This window comes from Apis mellifera, linkage group LG4 (genome assembly GCF_003254395.2).
Source record: "Apis mellifera strain DH4 linkage group LG4, Amel_HAv3.1, whole genome shotgun sequence".
Taxonomy (NCBI): domain Eukaryota; kingdom Metazoa; phylum Arthropoda; class Insecta; order Hymenoptera; family Apidae; genus Apis; species Apis mellifera.
The window spans coordinates 5,418,336-5,435,531 of NC_037641.1; the positions used below are offsets into that span (position 1 = coordinate 5,418,336).

The 17,196-nt window shown below is 23.9% G+C and overlaps 4 protein-coding genes across 5 annotated transcripts; 2 read left to right on the top strand and 2 right to left on the bottom strand.

Annotated features, from left to right (window-relative positions):
- Positions 1-324: 324 nt before the first annotated feature.
- Positions 325-4,460, top strand: LOC409560 (eukaryotic translation initiation factor 4B). Its single transcript, XM_026440409.1, has 12 exons — positions 325-468; positions 685-813; positions 1,075-1,256; positions 1,348-1,455; positions 1,537-1,756; positions 1,844-2,092; positions 2,156-2,381; positions 2,476-2,527; positions 2,613-2,718; positions 2,808-2,904; positions 2,976-3,036; positions 3,102-4,460. The coding sequence occupies exons 1-12, from the start codon at positions 459-461 to the stop codon at positions 3,168-3,170; spliced, it is 1,509 nt and encodes a 502-aa protein (XP_026296194.1). The 5' UTR covers positions 325-458; the 3' UTR covers positions 3,171-4,460.
- LOC410084 (exocyst complex component 6B) lies at positions 3,479-8,634 on the bottom strand. 2 transcript variants are annotated; one of them, XM_003249662.4, is made up of 14 exons: positions 8,338-8,634; positions 8,044-8,258; positions 7,743-7,908; positions 7,384-7,670; positions 7,164-7,266; positions 6,054-6,293; positions 5,814-5,981; positions 5,644-5,715; positions 5,409-5,543; positions 4,971-5,341; positions 4,674-4,908; positions 4,456-4,597; positions 4,154-4,340; positions 3,479-4,070 (listed from the first exon to the last, which is right to left on the bottom strand). In XM_003249662.4, the coding sequence occupies exons 2-14, from the start codon at positions 8,160-8,162 to the stop codon at positions 3,944-3,946; spliced, it is 2,352 nt and encodes a 783-aa protein (XP_003249710.1). In that variant the 5' UTR covers positions 8,163-8,258; positions 8,338-8,634; the 3' UTR covers positions 3,479-3,943. The 2 variants fall into 2 exon arrangements, with proteins under 2 accessions (XP_003249710.1, XP_393572.3); XM_393572.7 differs by lacking the exon at positions 8,044-8,258 and having other exon boundaries at positions 8,338-8,633.
- Positions 8,635-9,233: 599 nt separating this feature from the next.
- LOC413508 (RNA-binding protein Rsf1) lies at positions 9,234-11,035 on the top strand. The gene is made up of 3 exons (XM_006560603.3): positions 9,234-9,411; positions 9,689-10,272; positions 10,713-11,035. The coding sequence occupies exons 2-3, from the start codon at positions 9,695-9,697 to the stop codon at positions 10,738-10,740; spliced, it is 606 nt and encodes a 201-aa protein (XP_006560666.1). The 5' UTR covers positions 9,234-9,411; positions 9,689-9,694; the 3' UTR covers positions 10,741-11,035.
- A 1,049-nt stretch (positions 11,036-12,084) lies between these two features.
- Positions 12,085-15,561, bottom strand: LOC725793 (centromere/kinetochore protein zw10 homolog). The gene is made up of 10 exons (XM_001121600.4): positions 15,330-15,561; positions 14,906-15,108; positions 14,008-14,812; positions 13,782-13,930; positions 13,609-13,709; positions 13,366-13,541; positions 13,074-13,280; positions 12,856-12,993; positions 12,658-12,791; positions 12,085-12,422 (listed from the first exon to the last, which is right to left on the bottom strand). The coding sequence occupies exons 1-10, from the start codon at positions 15,364-15,366 to the stop codon at positions 12,207-12,209; spliced, it is 2,166 nt and encodes a 721-aa protein (XP_001121600.2). The 5' UTR covers positions 15,367-15,561; the 3' UTR covers positions 12,085-12,206.
- Between the last annotated feature and the right edge of the window lie 1,635 nt (positions 15,562-17,196).

The following is a 17,196-nucleotide window of genomic DNA, read 5'->3' on the forward strand; positions in this document are numbered from 1 at the left end:
AATTAAAAATTGCAAAAAATACCATCTTAATAATATATTAATTATATTATACTTTTAATAACTTTTATTTCTATGATTATGAATATTTTTTTTACATTAATATATAAATTTTAAATAATACAATATTATTTTATATTTATATTTCTGTATAAATTTTATAATTAATAATGTTAAAAAATTCAAAAAATTTGATTAACATTTTTGGTAAAAGAATATGATAATAAAAACGAATAAATATTTTTAATCGTTACTGTAATAAATTTAAATTATTTGTATATTTCATTTATATAGAATATTTACATAAATACATAAACTTTCTGTCTGAGTTTGTAGTATTCAATGTTGGTTGACTTGCATCTTTCTAAAACATGTTTCATGCCTTATGGATCCTGAGGTTGGTCGTGTGGTCTATTGGAACGCGGATTTGATTTGCATTACTTTAAATTCGAGTCGTAACCATGTCTTCAGGTAAACATTTCTATTAAATAAAATTGAACTATTAATACTTCGATTATTTGAGAATATTTTCGATATGAAAAATTATAATATTATTCTACTTCTATTATTTTTTTCACGACATAACCAAACTTTTTACAAAACGCAGCATGCTTTCAATATTGCATTCTTATATATTGAAAATTTTTTAAAAAAATGTTAGCTTTTATCTATGTTTATTTCTATCAGGTAAAAAAGGAAAAAAGAAGAAGTGTAAAACTGTTGATTTAATGTCATTTTTGGCTGATGGGGGTGGAACACCCACTGTGCCAGTAAAACCATTCAGTAGTTGGATTGATGAAATGGAAGAAGAACATGGTATAAAAAATTTACATATTTTCCTAATTCCTTACATATTTATTTTTAAAATTTTATATACATATATATATAATATTTTATTATACATATATAACAAATGTATATGCTTATATGTATACACATATGCATATACATATATATTAATATATTTTATATATATATATATATATTTATATTTATATACTATTTTAAATTTTAAATTTTTGTTGAATATAATTTAAAATACATATCTAAATACATATAAATTATTATTATTTATAGAAGGGTTTTCATCAAGAAGTAGCAAAGAGCCAGTAGTTTTACCTACTGCTCCAAGAGCTGCAAGAGGTCCTCGTGTTGCAGATGAGGATATTCCTACTAATCCACCTTATGTAGCATATCTTTCAAATCTACCATATGAAGTGGATGAAACATATTTAACAGAATTTTTTGCAAATATGAAGGTTAGTATCTTAACAATTTTTTTTCATTAAATATTAATAAACCATTCACTTTATACTAGTTTATGCTAACTTAAATTATCATTTTTTTTAGATTTCTAATATACGTTTACCAAAAGATTCTAACAAACTGAAAGGATATGGATATGTTGAATTTGAAGATCGTCAAAGTTTGATTGATGCTCTTTGTTTATCTAACACAGTAAGTTTAAAAACTTATTTATAATCTGAAACATTTTACATCAAAATAACCACTTATCACTTATTGTACAATATTGCTTAGCCTATGAAGACAAGAAGAGTACGAATTGATGTTTCAAATAGTGTTAATGATGATCGTCGTGGAGGTCGAATGAGCCGTGATAATCGTAGAGATACTTATGATGATCCTGAACGTACATCCGGAGACTGGAGAAGTGGTCCACGAGACGAAAATTTGACATCAGAAGGAGATTCATATCGAAGTCGATATGATAACAGAGATCGAAGAGATGATCGTGAAAGTATGTTTATATTATATTAATTCTCGCATGTATTTATTTATAATTCATTTAGATAGGAAAACTAAAATTAATGTATTTATCATCTAGATTCTGATTATGATAATAAACCTGGTGCATGGCGTGAAAGTAGTGACAGAGGAAGACCAACATTTAGAGATAGAGGTGGCTTTAGAGATGAGGATAGGGATAGAGATTGGCCTCGTTATGATAGGGATAGTAGAGATCGAGATGGTGGAGATAGAGGAAGTAGTTTTGGTCCGCGTCGTAATTATGGAGATTCTGATTGGGATCGTGATGGTCAACGTAGACAAGGAAAGCCCCCTACAGAAAATAAACGTAGGTATTATTTATGATTATAGTCAATAAAATATATAAAAAAATTTCTTTCAATTATTATAGCTGAACCAAGAACTAGGCCGAAATTGCAACTTCAGCCTCGTACAAAACCTATTGATCCTATTATTGTAAAAGAAGAACAACAATCTGCAGCTCAAACTGCTGCTACACCTGCTTCATCAACAAATATATTTGGTGCTGCAAAACCTGTGGATACTACTGCTAGGGAAAGAGAAATAGAAGAACGACTTGCAAAATCGTATGCTGAATCAAAATCCAAAGAAGACGGGTATAAGAAACATAAAAATTGTTTATATTTTTAATCATTAATTAAATAAATAAATCATTAATTTTAAGATATTTAACAATTATTTTTCTTGTAGAGATTCAGAAAAACGTGGTTCTAGAGAAGGTACTTGGGGTAAACGTAATGGAGTAAGTATGTCAATAATTAAAATTTTATGATATTTTAAAAATTAAATATATCGCATTATTTTATTTATTATATTATTCTCATTAGGAGGGTCGCGATGAAAGAGAAAGGGGTCGACAAACTTGGCGATCGGAAGATGACAGAAGTCGACGAAATGAAAGATCGGCACCACGAAATCATCCTATTCATTCTGGTAAATATGATTTAATATAATTATAAATAAATAAATCCAAAATAATTTATATTACTTAATATCATACTTAAGATTTTTTAATCATTTAGATCAATATGGAGATTCTAAAGGTCAGCCTTCTTCCCGTGGTGGACGACCATCTTCAAGAGGTCCTCCACGATCAAATGATACTCGTGGTGGAGATAGGTAATAATCGAACAGAAATACTATTTAAAAATATATTTATGTTATTGCATTAAATTGCAATATATTTACAGAGACCGAAGAGAAAAAGACGATATTAGTAGGATGCCAAAGGCAAAGGATGAGCAAGCTCCAGTAAGTGGAAAAATTTTTTTAATTAATTTTAGTAAATAATTGTAAATGATCACTTTTTGTTTCAGAATTTTGTAGCTTCCAATAAATATTCTATGCTACCTGATGATGTGGATCCTGACAATATTGATGATTAGTCCTAATCATTATATATCATCCATTAAATTGTGCCACATGCATCATAATTAGTCTATATATGCATATTATTAATTTGTTTTACCTCTATTAAATACTTATCGAATTGATTCATGAATCAAACTCTAAGCTCTTGGTATTATTTTACAGGAATTATTGTTGATTTATATTTAATCTATTTTATTACTCGTAATATAATTATCTATCTACATATGTATTTACTTTATATTTCAATATGAATGTTCAGCATCATTAAATCGATGTGAAAATTCGGATAACTTTAACGAATTATATTGATTTCTTTAATATTTAATTTTGAAGATAATTACATCTGTAAGACTTAGGAATTGGGACTTTATACATCATACTTTATTCACTGTACAGTTATTGTACAATATGTAACTCATTTACATGTAAAATAATAATGAAAATTTAGGAGGAAAACAATTAAAATAATAAGTGTAATGGGAATTTACTGATGTATTACATTCTATTGCCTGAAATTCAAATGAAATTGTTAATAATTATAAAAAAAAATGATAGTAACATAAATATCAGAAAATTGATATCATAAGCACAATAAATATAAGATGACAGTACGAAAATCAATATGCATGTTAATAATCATTGTATCATGATAATAAGGAATCATGTGATTGATCAATCGAAATTTTGTCACAATTATTTTATTAATAATATGTTTTTAAATATGCTTTATATATTAAAAATTATATATTTACAATCTCTTTGAGGTATATACATAATGACTTTAAGTTCATTGTTGTTGTGTCGTTTGTGCTAATTGACGTAATTGTTTCAATACAGTTTCTAAAAGCTTTTTCTTATCTCGTTCACTTTTCTTTAATACAGAAAATACTGTTTTTTTATCGGATTCTTTTAATCTGTAAGTATAATATTTTTATATTTTAAGATATAGATAATGACAATACTGCATTATTTCACACATAAAAAATATGATACGTACTTCTCTAACAAAAGTACAGCCATATTTGGAGTTACTAAATGATATTTACTTGATTCATGGCCATAGTCATGAAAATACGTAGGCCAGTCCCAACTCATAAATAAGTCCAGTAATTGTCTTAACTGTGCAAAATGTTGGAGTAAGGTACCTTCGGGTAAACCAGAAACAGGTTCCGAGGCAGCAAATTCTAAAAATTAAAAAATTTTTTTAGAATAGTATATTCGAATCAATTCAATATCGCCACAAAATATTTTGTAACCGTATGTTGTACGTTTTATTTAAGAATAAAAAAAAATACATACGCTCACATTGTATTGTATCTAAATTGACTTGTTGAAGAGCACCCATAGATATTTGTTTTACGTCTTCACTAACTAATATTCCTAATATAGATTTTGCTATATGAGAACAGGCAGATTCACATGCAACTTGTGCAACTTCATCCTGAAATATATTATTTACTTTAATATCTATAAAATAAAAAATATAAAATTCTATAAATTAATAATATATGTAATACCGGTAAATTAGTAAAACATGTAAAGGTGCTTTGCAGAAATGCTATGAGATCAGTAATAAAACCAGATGCATGTCCTTGAGGTTCTGCCAAATTCCAATCATAGTTTTCCAATTCTAAAAATTCATCAAGTTTATTTTTTAATTTTTCACATATTTGTTTTTCAGCATCATCTCTTGCAACTCTAAACATAGCTGATTCAACATCCATACAACTCAATTGTCCTTCATGTGGTGTTCTGTAAAAGTATATATTTATTCATATTATAAAAAAATACTTTTTAAATAATTTATTTATTACCCTGTAATATTAGACACAAATTCTTCCAAATATTTAGTTGATTTTTCAAGATAACCAGTATTTATTATAATTTGAACTACTTGTAGAAGTGCTAATGATGGTTTTCGAAATAATGATGATAAACATCCACTAAATGTTCTCGTTAATAGTAAATTTGTTGATTTGCAAATCATTTCATCTATTTCGGTTTGAGTAAAATTTAAATCTTCGGAAAATTTCAAGCAAGCATAAATGAATTCTTTTACTTGTTGATAAACTTTTGGTACCATATCCGAAAATGGAAATTTTTTAGGAAATTCTATTTTTTGTAACTCTTCATCATGATATGGGAATAAATCAAGAACGTTATCATATTCTTCTTGTGTTGTTACCTAAAATATATATATATATTAGTGTAAATAATATAACAAAACTTTCTATAGTATTATAAAAATATACATGAATTGGCAAAAAACTATCTTCATCCAAAATATCTCTAAACACTTGAACCCAATGTTGCATTAGAACTTCATTATAATGTACTCGAATTTCTTGTAATAAATCCCAAAGTTGTCCTACTGAATATCCATAATTCTGTTTTTAAAAAAAAAAAAGAAGAAATAAATAAGAATTATATATTATATCATAATTTTATAATTAATAATAAATTTACAATATATTATAAATTACTTACTCTTAATGTTGTATTGAATAGCATTATAAGATTTTTTATTTTTAGAATAAGTGTCGCATCTGTGCAGTACGCCTAAAAAAATATCTTTTTAACATGGTATATTATAATTTAATAATATTTTATCATATTTTAAAATTATTAAAAATTATTAAAATATCATTATTACTTACGGAATGGGTACGTAATGCATTTACGATTTTCGATAATGCCATCTGCCATAATTCATCTAAATAAGTGCGTGTAGCTAAACCATTACCGGTATTTAAAATATGATCTTCTACTACGAAAAATCCTACAATGCCTTGTAAATATGTTTGATAACCATTTATACTTTCATGCTAGAAACAATATATATCAAAATAACAAAAGTTTAAGATATAGGAAATATTTTTGTGAAAATTAATATGTACCATATTAATAGGTGGTTGTAAAACTAATCTAGCTTGCTGTTTTCTTTGTTGCCTATAATATGCTTTAAATGTTTCTCCTTCACGAAGTACTGTATAAATATGCATACAACGATAAACGGGACTAAAATCCATTAAGTCTTGAGCGCTTAATTCTTCCTCTGATTCATTTGAATTTGTTACATGTGATCTTTTCTTTTTTCGACCAATAATTTCTGCTTCGACAGTTAACTGTTCTTGTGTCTAAAAGCAAAAGAAAACATATTGTATGTATAAAAATTAAATTTTCAAGACAATAAGTCCTCTCAAATTTATTTGATAATGGATTATATATTAGATTTATATACAATTTTATACAAAATTTTGGTTCTGTATTTCAACTGAAAAAAATTTGAATAAACTATTTTTTTGCATATTTTTTTCATTTAAAGAAATACAAAATTTTGAAAAAAAAATCTGATATATTATAAAATCAAACTTATATTAGAAAATTTTTTCAAATTTTTTTATTATAAATCTTTTAGATTAATAAGTATAAAAAGATTAAAAAGCTAACAAATTTTTAAAAATATGAATTTCATATAAATTTCAAAACAAGTATTTTTATTTTTGTAATAGCAATTTATTAATATAATTACTATTTTCAAATGTTTTTATATTATTTTGAATACATTATAATAAATTCCAAATTCTTTTTTGTGATATTTCATGCAAAGAATTAATTTTTTAAATATTTCTTTTATTATATATTAAGATTTTAAATATTTCTACATTAAAAAAAAACAAATAAATTAATACTAAATTAAAGAATATAAATTAATTCCATTAATTAAAAATAAATTTAAAATAAATTTAAATAAATATGTAAATTTTAATAATTATATATGTAAATCAGAATTTTTTCAAAATTTTTTCACATTTTCTTAAACATGAAGAATATAGCAAAACTGGATAATTCAAATTTTACTTTTAATTATATTTTTGAATTTCAGGATTGAAATTTGAACGTACAATATTTTCTTAGTAATTCTCAGTAATCATATAATTCATTATTAAATGAATTTAATTCAAAAAAACTTATTTTTCTTAATTTTTATTTTCTTTCTTACTTACATGTCTCATAGCAACTTCACCAATTTTTGGTGAATATTTTCTAATATTTTCTAAAAAGTCTCTTAAATCAGACATGGAAGCATCCTTTATATTTTCACGTAGTCTAAAATTATTGTAATCTGTCAATCACTTAATGTCACTTAATATGTCTGTGTAAATTATTCTTTAGTTACATTCTGCTGTAAAAATAAATAGTTTTTTATCTTATAACACTACTCACTGCGGAATTTGTTGAGTAATTTGTGAAGAAAATCTGTAATTTGTTACTTTTGGTAAATCATGATGTTCTAATTGTTCCAATGTCTTTAAAGCTGGATAAAATCGTTTATCTTTTAATTGTTTTTGTAACTTTGCATAAGCAGCTAAAACAGGAAGACACATAGTGAGACTATCTACTGCTGCAGCCATATTACTTTCTACTTTACGTGCTTTAACAAGCTCTTCTCCTTTTTCTATTACTTTGGTGGCAGTGGCAGTGATACGTTTATCAAGTTCTAATATCTCAGCCTATAAAAAAATATTTTGTTATCATTACATTTTTATTTTATATAGAAAATTAATTTTAAGTTACAAACTAACATTAAGCTGTTGAGCTTGAGAACGAACTTGTAATAGTTCTCTAATTGAATCAATGAAACCTTGATAATGATGATTGCACATTCTTTCAATATCTTTATCATGTGCTTTAATGCGCTCATCAAGCTTTTCCATAAATTTTTGATGTTCATGGCCATCATAAATTGCTCTAAAAAGGAAATAATAATAATAAGAATAATAATGATTGATTTTAATTTTTTTTGGAATTTTTTTTTCAATAAATGTCTAATAATAATAATAATAATAATAATAATAATAATAATAATAATAATAATAATAATACCTGAAAACAAGGCCTATACTATTAGTATCTGTAGATTCTATTTCATATAAAAGATATTCGTGTTTTGGAACCATAGTTGACAATAGATTATCAACTTGATTAGTTGACAATCTTGACATAATAGAACTCTAATTAAATTTTTCTTTATTCTTCTACGGGGGTGCTCACCCCCTTTTCAACCCTTCTAGTGCGCATATGCATGATAAATATCGCATCTGCGTGAAGGGATAATATTCCAAAAGCGCGTCTTTTAACAAAGTTTTCAATAAAAGAAAACTATTTAATTAAACTTACCGAAAAGTTGGACCCAAATAATCATCTATGGCTTCTATCTCTTGAATAAGAATATCGTATCGTTGCATTTTTATTAAACTTGACGATTCAAATGAAATGTCAAAAATTTTAGCAAATAAATTTATATATCCTTATATTAATAATATCAGGTAACTTCCATTTGTTGGATAACAATAAATTATATCAATAAACAAAATAAAATTCTTTGATTTAATTATGACATTTTCGTTATGAAAGTTATGGTTATCCCAATAACATTGTTAATATCGTTTAAACTGCCATCTTCATATAACTATAGTATTACTCTATCTTTTATGCATACGCATCATTATATGATGTAGTTAGCAAATTTAACAATATATAATATTTTGAATTAAAATGTTCAGTAACATTTTTTATATCAATCATTTATTATAAATTTATTATATTTAATTCTATAATTTCAATTATATTTATATTATTAAATTATTATGAAAATTAATTTTTTGAAGCAATTTTTGGTTATTTAACCAATAATTTATTAAATCAATAGTCAATTGTTTAGAATGTTTAAAATGTTTAAAAATATTTTTATTGTTGTAAAATATAATATTTATTTTACAAATAAATTTAAAATATCATGAAACTATTAAAATTTTAACTAATTATTGTTTTGTAGTGTATTTATATTGTTTTCGATATAATTAGCAACATTAAAAAGTATGAGTACGGTTTACTCAGATAAATTGTTCTATAAAAGTAAAATATAATGAAAGATTTCATTCATTTGAATGTTAAAATAATTTACTTAGAAACAATTATTGCATACTTTATCAAGAGAAAAGTTTCAAATGAAAAAAATCTTCTATTCATATTGTATATTCTCCTAAAATAAAATAATTTATCCGAGCAGACTGTATATGCATTTGGCGTCTGGGTTGGAGACGCCAAGACGTCGGATGCAGTTTCTGTGCACTGTGAACCCCGGTTGATTCTTCCCTATTGATTGTATGTAACAACGTACTGGATATTCTTTTTCTACTCAATTTTTCGAGAAATTTAGTTAAGAATTAAAAGTTATAAAGGAAAGTACAAGTAAGTACATTGATGTGAAGTTAATAACTATCTGTGAAATCATTGGCGCGCAAGCCTTTGATATGTTACTATTCAAGATTTGTTTTATAGCTTATACAGAATCCATTGTGAAAATTTATTATCTTAACAATTTTAATAATGAAATTTCATTAACAATTTTAATAATGAAATAAAATTAAAATATATAGTCGTACACTATTTGTATTCCTTTTGTATTATATATATTAACAAATTTCTCTAAGTGTAAAAACAGTTTTGTGTACCTCTGAATTTTTAGGTAAAAATGACACCAGAAGGATATACGCGTGTTTATGTCGGTGGATTAAATGAAAGTATAAAAAAAGAAGATCTTCAAACAGAATTTGAAAAGTATGGCAAGCTAAACAAAGTTTGGGTAGCATTTAACCCGCCAGGTTTTGCATTTATCGAATTTTTGAATATGAATGAAGCAGAACTTGCTTGCAGCAGTATGAATGGTACAGAGATTATGGGTGCAAAATTAAGAGTTGAGATTTCACGGGGTAGGGGTCGTGGTGGAGGCAGGGGTGGTATGGGAGGATTCAGAGGAAATCGAGGAGGTACAGCTAGGGGTTATGGTTCTGCTGCCTCTATTGCATTCAATTATAGAGGAAATAATATGTATGCAGATTATGGAGGTTATTATGCAGGCAAGGGTGGTGGAAGTAGAAGTAGAGACTATTACGGAGAAGATTATATGACTAATCGTGCCAGTGGGTATGTTACTCGAGATGGATATACACAGGATGTCTATAATAGTGGAGATCCAAATGCTGATTATTATACCAACAAAGGCACTGGCACATCAAGGTATCGAAGTCGTTCCCCAGCTGGTCGTGGCAGGTATTAATAATACCCAGTCCTTGTAAAGTTATATTGTATTTACATGAATTCAATGAAATTAGTTTCTTAAATGAATTGTTCAAAGATATAACAATAATAATTGATTTGTCTATATTTTCAATGAAAACAAATTTAATCATATTTAAATAAATAAAAAATTTAGGTTTATTATATAAATATATTGTTAGGTAGATGAATATTCAATATCTAAATATTAGATTTATGTTCAAATTTAAATCATTGGTTTTTAGCACAAAAAATATTTATATATATTAAAAAAAGAAGCATGATAATATTATCAATTGGCACTGAATTTTATTGCATGTGCAGATATATTGTGCAATATATACTACAAAAATATACTTTCAATTAATGAAAGATATTCGCCAAATAAAGGCGAAAATTATGTGACATTCTATTTTGCACTTCCATGTTCACAGTCATCGTCATCTTCGTGAATGCACATAAAAGATCTACACTGCATTGCCAATCTGAACTGTGGGCCAATCAACAGCCCATCCTGATGACTACATTTCTATCCAATCTACGCAGCGACCTGTATATAGACAAGAACTACCATTGCAGATCAAGTTGTGCAATACCATTTGTATAGTATACTTTAGTTCTACAGTTTATAATCGTTTTCAGAAACATTACCCATTACTCACAAACAAAATCATTGCAAACTTTATATAACATGAAAATGAATCATGAACGAAATTTGAATCAAGCTATATGAATAGTAGTCTAAAGTATTTATATATACAATTTCTATTTTATTTAAATCTGGGGTATTACATATATTTTATAGTTTCAAATAATTTTTTTTACATATTATTATTATTATTATTATTATTATTATTATTATTATTATTATTATTATTAATATTATTATTATTATAATTATTATTATTATTATAATTATTAATATTATTTTTTTTGTGTACTTTTTTAAGTTTCTTATTATAGAACTGAAAAAAATATAGATAAAAAAATTTAACATTATATTATAAAAAGATAAAATCATTCATAATTAATTTTTGTTATTATTAACATTTAATATTAATTGTCTATAATTTTTTATTATTTATTATAGACATGTTCATTATTGATTAATGATTAATAATATTATTTTAAAAAATGAAAAATTACAAGGAAAATGCCAATTTTAGCCAAATGCACACTACTGCTCGTATATATTGAACTGTGCAATTTTGCCTTACGAATTTTTATATGGCTTGCAAAATCAAAGTTTAAGAAGCTGCAAAATTGATTTGTTATAGATAATTCAAACTATGGCCTTGGAATATATGTGCAGAAATAGTATTGCATTTGGAATGTTTGGAGTATTTATTATTATGGATACTCAAATGAAAGAAAGAAATTGTGGTAATAATGTTTGCCATTGCTGTAAATGATATGAAATTGGATATCAATTAAATGATTTGCTCTCACTACTATCCGCCACCCTGCTTGCCTGCTTGCCTACTTTTTTAAAAATTTCAATATTTATCGATTTCTTATTTGGAATGATAAAAAAATTTGAAAATATTATGCAATAATTGCAATGTTTGAACATCATTGGTACATTGTTCAAAGTTTATACATAATTAATAGGTAGTAATTCGTATTCTAATGAATACATGAAAAAAATGTTTAAATGATGATTTTTATACATTTTTATACCCTGTCAATAATTTCGGTAATATTTGGGGTATTAACGTAAGTATTAAAATATACAAAAACTTAAAAATTTAAAAAATCTTAAATAAAAGATATGTTAACATTAATAATATAATCAAGTAACAAATATAACTTAAAATGAATTTAATCATATTATTTTTTCATATCAATTGTTAACATTAGTGATAATTTGTTATAAAAATTAATAAATGCAAATCATTTATTTCATATATACATTTTTGAATTTAATATTATTTTATATTAACTAATAAATTCGATCTGCGTTCAGTATTTTGAAACAGCGCTCTAATTAATTGTTTAACTTGGGATGCTGTAAATTCTCGTGCTAGTGGTCCTTTACCGCTATCCCATCTAACTTCGATTTCTTTAAGTGATGCACCTAATATTTGAATTAGTTCTAAAAATTTTTCCCATTTTTTAACATATTGATAAATCTTTTGATGATCCTAAAAGTATAATATTGTTTTTAATATTATCCTCAAAAAGTATTATCCAATTTAATTTTATAGGAATTTTTCTATGACATTATGTACGAAATAATGTTTTAATTTTAAGTTAATTTTAATGTAATTTTTTATATAGATTGAATTAATAAAAGTTTTTATTTAATAAAAGAAATTAATAAAAAACTTAATAAAGAAATTAATAAAAAAAAGTTATATCTTTTTGGCGTAAACTTACCGGAAATATTTGTGGTGCACGCTTAATAATTAAATTAAATAATGTTACCAATTCAGTTGCAACATCAGCTGGAATGTCTTCAACAGATAGTACTCTGATTATTAAATCTTCAATCATTGAATTCATAATGCATCCTAAAACATGGAATTATCAATTAATTAAATATTGAAAAATATAAAACAAAAAATATGAACTGACCTACAGCTCTACAATAAATATTTTCAGGTAATACATCTAGCCAAACTGTTTTCAATAATTCCAATTGTCTATTACACTGTCTCATTGCGCGTTCAGTATTAGGATGCAATTCAGAAGTTTGACCCAATGCAGATAAACCTTATTTGAAATAAATCATTTAAATTATTAATTAAAAAATATAAAAAAAAATATATTAAAATATATAAGGGAATACTAACCAGATTCTTTAAGAATATCAAAAATGATATTTCGTTGGTATTTCATATGTTCTAAAAAACATGATGATCCAACATCTCTTAATACCAGTACTTGATCCGCAAAAGTTAAGTTAAGATTTTGCAAGGATTTTGGTAATTTGTCTTTATATTCAAATCCTAATGTGAGAAGATGATGTGCGAGATACATACAATTGTTATGAAACATAGCTAGATAAAACATACATATGATTAAAATAAAAAAAAATATTATCTTTGTTTAGGTATTTTATTTATTAAATTATTTGTTTCTTACCAACTTGCTGCGGTATCGTTTCTAAAAATTTTCGATGATGTTCTGGTACCAATCCTGCATACATTTCAAAAAAGTTTCTACATGTACAAAATAATTGTATCGCACATGTATCCGAACTACAACAAGCTTCGTCTAAGATATTTCTTGCGAGATCTAGGATTTCTTTTGCATTTTTACTAAAATATAATTCGAGATATAAATTTTTTTTAACTTCATTAAAAAATTTTGAAATAATTTTGATACCTTATTTGGCATTTTGGAAGTTGAAAAGTATTGTCATTAATTTTTTTATTAACTTTTATCTCATTGTAATTGTCTATATCTTCTAAAAATTCAAGTGGTTCCTAAAATTTGTATGAAATTAATAAAAATTTGTATCAAATTTGTATATTTTATTGTAATATAAATGAACATGCCTGTGGTTCATATATAATAGAATCATGTAAATCTTTCTTCATAATATTTCGTGCTTTTGCTAATAAATCTTGACAAATTTTTTTTATAAACAATTTATCAATATCCTTTGTATATTCTGATAAAAAAAGTTGATCATTTGTAATAAAACCTAAAATATTGAATATTGATTGCTATAATTATATTTAATTTTAAAAAAATGAAAAAAAAAACTTACAAATTTCCTACCAATTTTGACCAAGAAATATTGGAAATCATTGATTGCTTGGACAATAGGTGTAAAATTTTTTAAATCGGCGCTTGATGTTGGTGTAATTCGTGAAATACAATCATTCTTTAATGATGTTGACAATTGCTCAAGCAAATGAGGTTGTATCTCTTTCAGGAATGTTTCATCATCATAAATTGTAAATTGAAAATGCTGATGAAGAAACTTAAACAATAATTCCAAGTTATACAGCACACTTTTATAACCAGGTAATTTTTTTTTTTTTAATATTTCAACTGTGAAAATTTTTTCATCAATTACATATACAGAACAATCATCATTAATGATTGGATTAATTATATAATCCATAAGTGTCATTGAGAATTTATGCAAATAATTTGAGAGATTATCAATATGATGCAAACTTTGAATTAAATCTTGTATATCATCAAATTCATTTTTTATACTTAATGTAACAGCTTTTGCATTTTGATCATCAATACCTATCCAACAAATTCGTTCATGTAATAATAATGATGTATCAGATAAAAAAGATGTATAAAGATTTAAATATTCTTCTTCAATTGCTGTATAAATATCAAGATCACGTAAATCAGTTTGTGAATTATACAAAATAGTTTGCATATGACATAATGTTTTAGCTACTTTCACATATAGTTTTTCTTCTTGATAATTTTTAATGGATTTAATACATTCATGTAAATTTAAAAGTTGATTAGAAAGTTGTAACATAATATTTGATTCTTTTAATGCTTGAGAAAGAGTTTTTAATTCTTTTGTGGAACCAGATAATTCTATTTTGACCTGAAATAAATAATATAATATGATGTAAATTATGATATAACATTTTAACAATTTATATTTTATATTTTTAATATTATATTTTATTAAACATACATGATTATCTATTCTCTTTTGCAATTCATTTATTTCTTCAAGTAATTTTTCTCCTTTTAATACCAAATGCTGATCTCTTGTAAGTTTTGATGTAAATTCAACATAATTATCATCCATGAAATCTTTGACATCATATTTTAATTTTGTTATTTCTTTCTGTATTTCTGATATCTTTTCGTGTAAATTAACCTTCTCTAATTTTCCTAATAAAAAAAATTTCAATTTTTTATAAAACACTTTTTATTTTTGAAATATAAATAAAAATCACAACTATTTATTTAAGAATATATACAAATTAATGATATATTTTTTATATACATTTAAACTTGTTTTAAATCAATTTTATATTTTTCATATTAATAATGTTATTAGTAATTAATATGATACATTTGACTATATCATATATTACATTTTGTATACATACCTGCTGTAACTAATACATCAGTTAAAAATGATGTCATATTGATAAAAATTTTTTCAAATATTTAGATTATTAGAATTAAAGATTAATTAATTATTTCACTATTAACTTAATATTAAATATATCTAATTTGTATAATAATATTTATAGAATATTAAATTGCAAAAAAATAAAATAACCTGCATTGCACCGGTTTATATGTTATAAATTATATGATAATGCATTACCATAGACTATAGAATATTTAGATATAAAATAGATTTATCACCTACCATCTAATGATATATTAATATGTTAGTTATGTAATTTGGAAATAAAAATAAAAAATATATATAAAATAGATATTATACAAAAATTATATATAAAAATTATTATTATTTAGATATATAATCTAAATTTTATTATATATTTAAATTTATTTAGATATATAATTATAGCTAATATATAATTATAAGTGTTAATATTTATGCAATATAGACAATAAAATATCGATAATTTTATGAAAATTTTTTTATAAAATAAAATTTCATAAAAAAAAATAAAAAAAATAATAAGAGAAAGATAAAAATTAAGAAATCAATGTCATTTTTAAAATAGATAAAACAAATATAAAAAAAAATTGTAAATATAGAGAAGAATAAAAATGAATAAGAATTGATTATCAGAGCTATTTTTGAATGCTAAAGATATTCTTAAAAAAGCTGATAAAGTGGGAATTAATTATCAGTGCCATGTTAAAAATATTCTAAAAACATTCAAAAGATGGCTCTGATGATCAATTCTTATTCTATTTTATATTTCTATTTTATATTTCGTTCTTTATATTTATTTCATCTATAGCACTATATATATGGCGTTGATTCCTTAATTTTTTACTCTATCTCTGTCCTTTTCTTATTATGCTTGTTTATACTTTGCAAAATTTATGCCTTTAAAAAAGTTCCGATATTTGATTGATTTTATTATTTTTTATCTAAATAAACAACAATTAAATATATGTAATTAATATCTAATATCAAATTGTAATTAATTAAATAATAAACCTAAATTAAATATAATTTTAAATTATAAAGGATATATTAATTTTTTGCATGATTGATTATGAAAATATCGTATGAGATATAAAATCTATCTTATTTCTAGTTTGAACGATATTTGTTATCATTAAGTAGCGCCATTATTGTTTAACTACTATTGTTTAACTACTCGAAAATTTTTCTGAAATAATAAGAATTTTATCTTCTTTTCTTTTCTATCTATTTTTTTATGTTTTAAAAATATTAATCATTATTATTAATATTAATTATTATTAATATATAGTTTATTAATATAAAACGCGTTTAAAATATAAATTGTTTTAATTTAAATAAAGTTTTAAAATTATGTTTAATAATTATATTTTACTTTTGAAATATTTTACGAAGTTTACGAATTAAAAATTGTTTGAAAAAGCATTATAATCAATATTATAAAAATCATATAAATATAAATAATTTAATTATTTGAAATGCCTATATAAAAATTAGTATTTTAAATATTTAGATTAATAAAATAATTTTTTTTTATAAATTTATTTATATTATATTATATTATTTTAATATGTTTAAGTATTTATTTTTATGTATTTATGTTTATGTATTTTATTTAATTTAAAATTTGGATACTAAAATAATATAATTGATATAATGAATTCAAAATTCTCAAAAGTTATAAAGGATTAAAATAAAAACAGGTTCTGAGCTTGAAAAGGAACTCACCTGTTTCACAACCTGCGTGACGTATTATACTCAACCATGTCACGTGACAACCTTTACCTTTCAGCGTTAGTAGGTGGTAGTAGTAATAATACTATAGTTCCTTATGGTAGGAA